Source organism: Silene latifolia, chromosome 8 (genome assembly GCF_048544455.1).
Source record: "Silene latifolia isolate original U9 population chromosome 8, ASM4854445v1, whole genome shotgun sequence".
NCBI lineage: Eukaryota > Viridiplantae > Streptophyta > Magnoliopsida > Caryophyllales > Caryophyllaceae > Silene > Silene latifolia.
In genome coordinates this window covers 5,333,781-5,345,265 of record NC_133533.1, presented here as the reverse complement: position 1 = coordinate 5,345,265, position 11,485 = coordinate 5,333,781, and the positions used below count along the sequence as shown (strand labels likewise).

At 37.3% G+C, this 11,485-nt stretch overlaps 1 protein-coding gene across 11 annotated transcripts; it reads right to left on the bottom strand.

The window, feature by feature from the left end:
• Positions 1 to 1,484: 1,484 nt before the first annotated feature.
• On the bottom strand, positions 1,485 to 11,384 carry LOC141596138 (uncharacterized). 11 transcript variants are annotated; one of them, XM_074416207.1, is made up of 6 exons: positions 8,497 to 11,198; positions 7,838 to 7,917; positions 6,747 to 6,877; positions 5,982 to 6,079; positions 4,350 to 4,602; positions 1,485 to 1,947 (listed from the first exon to the last, which is right to left on the bottom strand). In XM_074416207.1, the coding sequence occupies exon 1, from the start codon at positions 11,026 to 11,028 to the stop codon at positions 8,857 to 8,859; it is 2,172 nt and encodes a 723-aa protein (XP_074272308.1). In that variant the 5' UTR covers positions 11,029 to 11,198; the 3' UTR covers positions 1,485 to 1,947; positions 4,350 to 4,602; positions 5,982 to 6,079; positions 6,747 to 6,877; positions 7,838 to 7,917; positions 8,497 to 8,856. The 11 variants fall into 11 exon arrangements, with proteins under 11 accessions (XP_074272308.1, XP_074272309.1, XP_074272301.1 ...); XM_074416208.1 differs by lacking the exon at positions 4,350 to 4,602 and adding an exon at positions 2,153 to 2,240; XM_074416200.1 differs by having other exon boundaries at positions 4,350 to 6,079.
• Between the last annotated feature and the right edge of the window lie 101 nt (positions 11,385 to 11,485).

Genomic DNA, 11,485 nt, shown 5'->3' with positions numbered 1-11,485 from the left:
TTTTTGCGAGTACTGCTGTAAGCCTGTAACGATCTAGGCAAAGTTTCATTATACGAGTCAGCATTTAGCTGATGCAACAACTTGCAACGTGATTTCCATCCTGAGTCATCCAGATTGATTTCCGTTATGAGTCATCCTTAGCAGTGATTTATGGTATTTTGTGTATTAAGGGTTGATTGATGTAATTATCGGTAAATGTTTCGTCATAAGTCATTTAGAAATAGACATTCAACGTTTGTGAAAAGGGGTACGTTGAGCGTACATTTAATTATTTGAACCGTCTACCCATATACTCGAAATAGTAATCGGTCATTTATGAGAAAAAAGATTATACATCAGATGTACTATCTCACACTTAATGAGTTTTTGAGTTTTTGTGTATTTTTTTTGAGTTCTATAAACTTTATAAATTAGATGTAAGTTTTATGACATCAAAAATTAAATTTTTCTGAGCTTATATGTAATTTTTTTGAGTTATAATGGAACATTTTGAGATTAATGTTTAAGTAAATGAACTCATAAACTTTATAATAAAACTCAAATTTTTTAAATTAAAACTCAAAAACTTTATATTAATGCTCAAAAACTATACCATGTACTTACTGTTCATTCATTGGGCTTTAAAGTTCAAAGTTCAAACTATATAAGCATATCCAATTACGAGAATGTGAAAAGGTAATGCAGGATGCTGATGAACCGCCTTCGGAAGTGGTAAACTAGCCCCTTAAGTTTGCATCAATGTGAGAATAACCCCATTAACTTTACTTTGGTGTAAACAACCCCCTAACTTTGCTCTAAAGTGAAATCAAGCCCCCTTCTACTTTTCCGGTCAAAATCTCGCCGGATTCCCAATTTCTCACCAATATCTCATATGTTGTACATTTTACGTATATTTGTCACCCTTTCTACTCTATATATTTATACAAATGCATGTATCCGCAAGATTTATACGTCTTATTTTAGCACATTCCCTGTCGTTTTGTCTATCACCCATAACACTCTAACACCAACATTATCACTTCTTTTTTCCTTTTCTCAACTTTGCCAAATAAATAAATTTATTCTTAAATAATCGAGCGAGGAGAGTTTCATTGTTGAAGATGATTCAGAGATTTAAACTAAATGATGTCATGGCATTCTATTCTCAAAGAGGCGATATCAATTTCAGGTTTCCTTGTTTTCTCCGAGCCAGTTGTTTACGGACGTAGCAATTTAATTTTGTAAAAGTTGCACCTAAATCTCAGTGTTAAATTATGAGCAATTATACGTAATATTGGTGAGATATTGGCGAGAAATTAACAATCCGGCGAGATTTTGACCCGAAAAGTAAAAGGGGCTTGATTTCACTTTATTACAAAGTTATGGGTGTTGTTTACACCAAAATAAAGTTAAGGGGGTTATTCTCACATTGATGCAAACTTAAGGGGCTAGTTTACCACTTCCCCGCCTTCATAGGAAGTGGAATGATGAGGACCAACTAAAAGTTCATCAATGAACCCTAACCTCGATTAATCAAATCTGGAGCTTACATCGATCAGTAGTTATTACAAGTAATTTACGAACAAATCTCAGGACTGGAGAATGCTAAAACAGCAACTGCATGAGAGAGCATATACCAGTTCAATAGTCGATATTCATCCACATTATGGAGTTGTAATACATCATAGTACAAGTTTACAGAGACGATAGGGCCGTAAAAAAAAACTGCAAATCGAAGCTAAGAAAAGTATATTGAACGCCGCAGGTGGAGTTACTCACAGAATACATTCATTCAGTTGAAGACTTCAAACAGCAGTTCCTGATTTAGCAGTATCTGGTTGAGCATGTCTAAAGCTGAAAAGGCCAGTAATGCCGCCTTGTCCCCTAGCTAGCTTCTCTAGTTCTACGATTTTTAGTTTGAGATCCTCCACTTCATTTGGATAAAACTACGTCTCTTCGCCTTAATGTCTGACAATTTAAGATGATGGAAACTCTGAGAAACTCAAAACCTCAAGGTAGTGTAGTTAAACAGACTTGGTAAATGGATCACTCGAGTCGGGTGTTGCAGGCTATTGTGTTCATATGTCCATTGAAGTCACATTAAGGTCACTTGGGATTTACACTAAGCAGATCAAAATTCACATAACATACAACAGCAAAGCAATACCCATACCTTTACGCTTTTGGCCATGACGAGGAAGGATGGTTGAATGTACGCACTCCTTCCCTGTCTTATCTCATTACAAGTTTACAACTACGGTCTGCAAATTCCCAATACCGAAAGTATGAACAATTTAGCGAGCCATTTTCCTTTGGCCCATCATATTTCATAGCCAAACTACTAAACTGTATGGATTACTAAACAAGTGAAATTTCACACAGCATTAAAAAAAAATCCCTTTAAAAAGAACTTTGTCAATTACTCGACAAAGCAATACTTTGTTGGAATAGAATCCTCAGTTATCCGTGGAACTCCCATTTATAAAAGAGTACTCTTAGTCTCTTAGTTTAAAAAAGCGCGCCTAGGTGCAAGGCGCAGTGAGGCGCCAGCCAGGTCGCATCAGACACAGGAAATTTTCAATCAACCAATATAGCCTCGGAACATTCAGAACAAAAAAAAAATCTTCTGGCAGAACACATTCAAAACGCTGGAGCTAAAAGATATTATTGAGGTGAAACTTGGAGGGATAAAACACTATAGTTTTCCGTAGGTCCATATTATGTTACCCAAATCATCTTCGTCGTGATCAAGTTCAGAGGTTATTAAAAACATCAGAAAGCAATGCAAAGTGTACTAAAATATGGATGTTGAAAGAAGGCCTAAGAAAAAAAATAAAGGTCAGAACTTTCTTAAATGAAGAGACAAATTGCACAATTGCCATTCTACATGTGAAATCGATCTCAATCCACATTCTCAAAAAGATGTAAACAAAGAAATTGTAAGCAACACTTTCGACACCATAAGAATCCATGCATACCACAGATTTACGTAATTTCTACTCTTCTAGTTTACAAGAGTGATTTTAATCACATTCGACTTTCAAGGTGTAAAAACAGCGGCAAACCTTGGAGCAGAAGGGTAGAGGTGGAGAAGGTTTGTTACTTTGTTCTTTGGACTTCATGTTTGATTCTATACCGCTCAACCATTGAGCCAAGGGAGGCGAAGTTATAATATATGAACATGAATAAGAACTCAAAAATCAAAATCAGTAAAAGCTGACCCCCTGACTAAATAACACAGATTCTGCCACCCCCCAAAAAACCGTGAACACTCAGATGCATGAAGCTTAGTACAAACACCAGGCCATTGGCAAAAATTGGCATCTTTCTTTAAACTGAAGACTAGGCTATATCGTAGCATTTGATTGCTCACAATGACCTTTTAGAGGATATAGACTATGTTACTTCGACAATTCATATGAACTTGCTTCAGTCTTTTAGATACGAAGTGATTAACAACCCTAACTCCGCTTACAATTGCTCATCTAAAAACTTATCCAAAAGAAAACACAAAGAAATTAATGAGAAGCAAGAAGTATCTTTTGTTATTACTATTACTACTAATATCCTAAATTTATTGTACCCAGTTGACACCTCGTATGACCAACAAAGCTAAACGAGAACAATATGAACATGACGGAGGGAGTTTCTATTTTTAACAAGATGGTAGAAAAACATCTTCGCCCCCTAGTTTTAAAAGGCATGAGGCGCATCGGTGGCCCGAGATGACGAGGAAAGACGTCTTAACCCCCTAGGCTTAAAAGACATGAGGTGCATCAAGGGCCCGAGAAGACAAGGTGCAGGGCATATAAGAAGAAAAAGTATATGAACATTGCATAGTAGAGCACCTCGCTAGTTGAGCCTCATCTATTGAAGGCGCACTTAAGGGGGTTTTGGTGAGCGTCTCAGAGAGACTCGGCCTCACTCGGGATCAATGGAACCTAAGGTGCTCATTTTTAAACTAAGCATAGCCCCCCCTTAGCAAGCTAATTTGAAGTGTAACGTGCAAATGGTCAACCCAAATTAAGATGGAAGAAATTCTTTCAACAAGATGGTGGAAAGACATGTTAGCGCCCCTTTGCGAGCCAATGCAAAACATGGGGGGGAATGTGCCTGTTCTTCATGTTCCCAACTTTACAATTCAAAGCCTTTCATGCCGAAAATAGGGTCTATCTGGATCCAAATTCACATTAATCAAGTGATCTGTCCATATTTTACTAAAATGAAACCCCTCCCTGTATGAGTGAGCTATTCTACTTCACAAAGGCAAAAAAAAAAAAGGGTTATTTCATAGGAATAATCCAAACTATACCTCATCTTCTCAAATTAATCCATACTTCAATTTAAATCAAAATAAACCATGCCATTACCTTCCTTCGCTCATATTGCACTTAGGTTATTTTTGACCTATGAAATCAGGTAACCCATCAGGTCACCTATTTTTTTCCCTTCATCCTCCTCCAACAGTTCAATCTTCTCCATCAACAATCGACATCATCAATCATCAATTATTACCAGTCCACCACTTATCACTTATCTGGTATCCTGAACCCACCCAGCCAACCACTTTTCCCCTTCATCAACCATTTACACCACCATATAACTCACATATTCGCAATTCAACTGCAAAATCGTAAACCCTAATTCATCAATACAAATTCACAACCTTGCTAATTTGTCACAGCATACAAGAAATTAACAATAATACTTAAATTAGGTGACAAGAAAAGCCAAACTCTTGTATCTTTATTCTTTAATATCAAAAAGTTGAGCATTTGAATCATCCTTCAACTTCGCAAAGTAATCAAGGGCAGATATGAACTTGTACTTAGGTACTTTTACAATAAGGGAAGACCAATTAAAATGGGTCTGCAATTCCTGACCCTAAAGAGGGTAAATTTGAAGAAGACCGAAATCCCCATTAAAATAGGGAAAGAAATGTGGGGTTTTAGAGAGGCTACATAATGTACAAATGAAGAAATTTGATTATTAATATCGAGATTTGAAGATGTAGAAGGTGAGGTTTGAAGGGGATTTTGATTATATTTGTGGTTTTAATTTTATTTTTGACGAATGTTTGAATTGAATTTGATGGTGATTTGAAGTTAATTTAAGTTTGATGTTGTGGCTAGGTGAGGAAGGTTAGGTTGCTAATGGTGGCAGAGTGCAACCAAGGATAAAACTCAGGTTACTGGTGAGTGGTGACGGAGTGAGGAAGAGGTGTTGGTGATTGCACGCAGTCCAGTTGCAGTGAGGAAGGAGGGAGATAACGTGACGGTGGTTTTAGTGATTGTGGTTGGTGATGGGGAAGTTAGTAGGTAGAGGGGATAGACTTGAAAAGTTGAAAGTTATCACAGGTTGAATGATTTTAGATTTTTTTTTTTTTATTTAAGTGTGACCTGAATAATAGGTATCCGGTTACTCGTAGCATTATGAGATAAATGAGGGTATAGTTCAGGTTATTCTAGGTTAAAGCATGGGTTGAATTAATATGAGAAGACGAGGTATATATTGGATTATTCCTATGAAATAACCCTTTCAAAATGAAAATTAAAAGCTCGCTGAGAAGCTAGTTATTCATATCTTACAAAAGCTATCTGAAAGTTAGCGTAATGATGCAATTAAAATTGAAGCAAGCCAGACATGACAAGGTACCAAAGCAAATGGCAAAAGAAAATACTATTACGCATTTCATAATCATACATATTAATTTGTACTACTCCTTCAAAGAAACTATAGACTAAGCCACAGCGAATATACCATACAAGATGGAATATAATAAAATGGCTCACTTTTCATTCTTATGCAATTCTCAACAGTTAACACATATCATGGGTCATCCTCTTGTAACCTATTTGTGTGCTTTTCACATTGGGGTAAGGTTGCCTAGATTTGACCGTTTACCATTTAAGGGACCACTTAGCACTGGGGGTGAGATTGTATGGAAGATGATAATACCTGCTGCAGATCACCAGAAGAGAAAGTAAATTCAAGCACTGTACCTTTACAGTATCTCCAGTCCTTGCTTACGTTTTTCTTCCTTTTTAGCTTCAGATTTTGCACTTCTCTGCACCTCAAAAATCACTGCAGCTCCAGCAACCTGTATAATATAAATTACGAGTATTATTTTTAGTTCAATATATCAATGAACTGCAGACTTGCCCGAAGACCGAACATGGATGATCTATTACGCCTTCAAGAGACCCAACTAATAACTACTTTGTGACATCTTTGCAAATTCGAGTAGGCATGATAGATTATTCTGTTTGTCAACCAAACAAGTTATTTAAGATCATGAAATACTTGCTGAAGAGTCATTGAGCTGTTCCAGATGTGTTACGATTCTCTAGCGTTTACAAGATTATGCCTAGAGCCCTAGATAGCCAGAAAGCCTGATGCTAAGAATTGCCGAACGATTGAAGTATGCAGCTAAACGTGTATGGTCGCCATAGTAATCCATTTCATCAGTAGACACCAATTTATCTTGGCCAAGCACTTCAAAAGAATGAATGGTTTTGTTAACTTTTTACTTAAGCAATCCCAAAACTAAGAGTTCCAATCTTCTTTTGTCATTATAAAACCAATTTCATACCATAATAGCCAAAGTCAGACCAGCGAAGGCATATCAATGTTTTATCCAATCACAAATAATTCAAGCCTTTATCCAGTTACACACTTACACTAGGAAGTGTGAAATAGATGGTGGCACAAGGGAGATGAGACCAGCCACTGGAATAAACGAATGGTTCAAGTATAAGAAAATTTACCAGAAGATAAACACTTCACCGATAAGGTCAGACACAGCCCGAACAGCTTTCTCCTCATTTAGTGGGCGAATTTCAGCATCTGTTGAATGACCATAAATCCTTTGCAATGTTGTTGTAAACCGATGATTCACCTAGGTTACGAAACAGTTGAACAACAAAAAACCAAAGATTAGATTCTATAGCATAACGAATCCATTATATCACGGTAACATAATGCATTTTGCAAATCCTCATTGACAATGAATCCTCGGATAATGGTATTGTAAGTGACACTATCGGGAGAGCATCCATAATGCCTCATTTTGTTAAGGAGCTCTATAGCGTCAGTAATAAGACCTTTTTTCACAGAGGCCTTTGTTCATGATATTGTATGCTTTAATATCTGGTACCAAACCCTTGGACAGGAGATCAAAAACTAGGTTATGGGTATCTTTAACTTGGCCTTCCTCACATAAGCTATCAATTAGGATACTGTAGATGACAATACTAGGTTATGCCACTGCCTCATTAAGTTGTGCATTCTTACATGCCCATCTAGCCAACTCATAGTTGACAAAATCATGAATCTTTAAGTCGACAGTTTAGCATCTTCTGGAGAAACTCCTGGTTTTTAATCCGATAAATGGTTACAGAACAAAGAAAGAGTGTTGGCATCAGCCTCAAAGCCCTCGTTAACCATTATATCAGGGAAACATAATGCATTTCGCGAATCGTTGTCGATAATGAATCCTCGGATAAATGTATTATAGGTGACATCATCAGGAGGGGATCCAACTTGCTTCATTTTGTTAAGGAACTCAATAGCTGTATTCAGAGGACCTCTTTTGCAATACCCCTTTATAAGTTATATGATTGGGTAGAACCCCCTTTGATAGGAGATCGGAGACAAGGATTTCAGCATCTTTACCCTGACCAGCCTCACATAAACTGTCAATTAGGATAGTGAAGATTTTTACCAAATCTTATCCCTAGTTATATTTTACTTCTTAATATTGTTAAAGCCTTGAAACAAATATGGCAATAACAAAAGAGCAATGTAATAATGAAGGAAACAAATTGGCAGAATGCCAGAATATTTAATGGCGCATCACCTCCAAAACCAGAATGAATAGCTGCTCAAATACATCAAATGGACTGTGGGAACTTCATAAGCTTGAGCCAATTCCTTAAGCTGAACAAAGAATCGTCAAAAGAAAGATAAACGATGTTAGAATGCAATAATTCAGAAAAGATTATCACAAGACCTGAAGTCGCAGACTCACATTACTTGATTACTAAAGGAACTAAGGAAATAGGTGAGGGCCTATTTGTGAAAAATTCAATAGGTTAATTATACTAGAATCATAATTTTATTAGCAGCTATACTTTAACATGATAAATTCATTCACTCCATCTATTTCAAATCATTTTCTATCTTCTCAGAAACCACTCTTTTCTCACTTCATCACTCTCAATTACTGTTTTATTTTTGTTCAGCTCACCATACATTTAACTCTGCTGAGACAGAGTCGACCTTTTTTCAAAATTCACAAACATGGGTTCAAGAACATGACATGTTGGGGTCCTGTCCCTCGCAAGTTAAGACATCCGTTATATACAGATTTCAGCCCAAATGTTTGACTCTTCTCACATAAAACAACCCTTAAGTATAAGAAGAGTTACGCATTCATTAAACTCGGGAGAGCATTAGTAAAATAATACTCATCACATCAGCACCCAAAATAACATGTTGACTTGTCCGATTACTTACCCTGTTAATGAAGAAATAATATTCCATCCCAGAAGATGCTTGACAGCAGCTCAGCAAGTGCTTGAAGCACCAATGCCTCTTCCAACTCCCCCTTCTGTACAATGGAAAACCTCACATAGCCCAGCAGAAGAGGGAGCGAGTTACAGTACCGGGCTGTTTTTTCCTTGACCACAAGCCATTAACACAATCTTAAATCGGTTTGTATATTAGATAAGAACCCGTACTTAATATAATCACAAAGACAACCAAAAAAGAGAGCTACCCCTACTCCACCAGAATAATCATCATAATACTGCGCCATGTCAATGAACATTTTTGTGAGGCATCAAACGATACAACCTTTTATTCTTTGTAGCCATGTCAATGGTTACGGAACAAATAAAGAGTGTAACCATCAGCCTCAAAGCCCTCGTTAACCAGTATATCAAGGTAAAATAATGCATTTCGCAAATCGTTGTTGATAATGAATCCTCGGATAAGTGTATTAAAGGTGACATCATCGGGCGGGCATCCTACTTGCTTCATTTTGTTAAGGAGCTCAATAGCTGTACTCATAAGACCTCCTTTGCAATACCCCTTGATCATTGAATTATAAGTTATATGATTGGGTACCATACCTTTTGATAGGAGATCAGAGACAAGGATTTCAGCATCTTTAACCTGACCAGCATCACATAAACTGTCAATTACGATAGTGTAGATGACAATATTAGGAGCAACTCCATTAGACTCCATTTCCTTGAGCAACGCCTTCGCTTCATCAAGCTGTGCATTTTTACATAGCCCGTCTAATAAGGCACCATAGGTGCAAACATCTGGCTTTATTCCACAGATTTGCATTTCGTTAAACAATTGGCGTGCCATTGGGATCCAATTAGATTTACACAAGCCACCTATGAGTGTGCTATAGCCGACGACGTCAGGAGAGCGTCCAATTTGCTTCATTTTGTTTAGGAGTCGTATAGCTGTTCTCAAAAGACCATTTTTACATAACCCCTTAATCATTGTATTATAAGTTATATGATCGGGTACCATACCCCTTGATAGGAGAACAGAGACAAGGTTTTCAGCATCTTTAACCCGACCAGCCTCATACATGATGTCAATTAGGATAGTGTAGATGACTATATCAGGAGCAGCTCCATTAGACTCCATCTCCTTGAGCAATGCCTTCGCTTCATCAAGTTGTGCATTTTTACATAGCCCGTCTAATAAGGCACCATAAGTGCAAACATCGGGCTTTATTCCATACGTTCGCATGTCGTTGAACAGCTGACGTGCCACCGGGATCCTATTAGATTTACACAATCCATCTATCAGAGTGCCATAGGTCACGGTATTGGGGGCAATCCCATGCTTAATCATTTCTAGGAATATCTCAAGAGCTTTGTCAATGCTTTTCCGTTTAACATATCCATTGATGAGAGTACTATAAGTCACAACTTCAGGTTGGCAGTGAGTTTGTACCATTAAATCAAATACCTCTCTTGCGTTGTCCATTTGGCCGCATAAGCAATACCCATCCAATAAAAGATTGTAAGTAAATACATCGGGAGCCACACCTTGTTCAGTCATTATCTGTATAAGGGCATGTGCTTCATCAATCATCTTGTCCTTACATTGCATGTGAATCAACATGTTATAAGTAAAAACATCGGGTGCAATGTTGCTCTCAATCATCCCAACCAACATTTCCTTAGCCTCCACCTTACGACCTAGATTGATCATTCCTTGAATCAATGTGTTATAGGTGAACAAATCTGGATTGATGCCCTCGGTTTTCATGGCTGAAAAAAGGTTTAGGGCTTCAGTCAAGAGTTTATCTTTACAGAGACGATAGACAATGGTGTTGTACATAATAAGGTTAGGCTTACAACCCGAGGGGCTCGAGTTCATTTGGCGGAGTAAATAGAGAGCACGGGCATTGTCCCCGATCCCACAAAGACCTTTCACCATGGTACTATAGGTAACTATATCTGGCTGAATGCCTAGCTTAATGACAGCTAGGTCGAACAACTCAACAGCTTGTGGAAGTCGGTTATTGTGCACAAGGCCATTAATTAAGGTATTAAACAGAAATAAATTGGACTCAAAGGGATACCCAAGCTTAAGGGACTTACCAATGAGAGAAAACCCGAAATCAACACGGCCTAAGTGGCAGTAACAATTAGCGAGGATAGCCATGGAATGAGAATCGGGTCGGGTACTGGTCAAGTCAAGACGCGAATAGAGAGAAATGACAGTAGAGTGAGGATGCAGTCGTTTAGGCTTCAGCATTGCCGCCAATAACCGGTTAAAATCAATAATTGAAGGTCGGAGAACAAGCGACATCATTTGGTGGAATAGATTAAGGGGAAATTGGAGATTAGTAAACCCTAATTGACATTGTTGTCGAACATACTCCAGAAATTTACGAGAATCATGAATAGCAATAAGCTTAGCATTAGCAGAATTGCAGAAATGACGAGAAATTAAATGCAAATGAGGACGAAATTGCAATCGAAATCGCAATTGAAAAGAAGACGAAGACATAATAATCAGAAATCGGAGAATGAAGAGAAGAAATGGAAAGAAGAATTACCAGAAAGGGTACAAGGATGATGAATTAGGGTTTATCATTAGCAGAATTAGGGTTTAGGGTTTAAGCTAGCTTGAGTTGAGTGTATTTTTGTTGAATAACACAAAATATTGCTTACATATGCTTGCTTGAAAATAGAAAATATTAGGCAACATATAAAAATTCAAAAAAAAAAAAAAAAAAAACATTTTCTGGCTTATAATTCTATAGTAATAACTTATCTTCGTTTTATTTTTCGACAAATAATTTTGTTTCTGGCTTATACATTGTCAACAACAAATGTATTAACCATCATTCAATTCGAATATCATTATTAAGGCAAAAAAAGTCTAGTACTCCAACCATTCAATTTGAATATCATTATTACGGCAAAACCGATGTGGAAGATCATTGGATTATAGAATAGGAGGG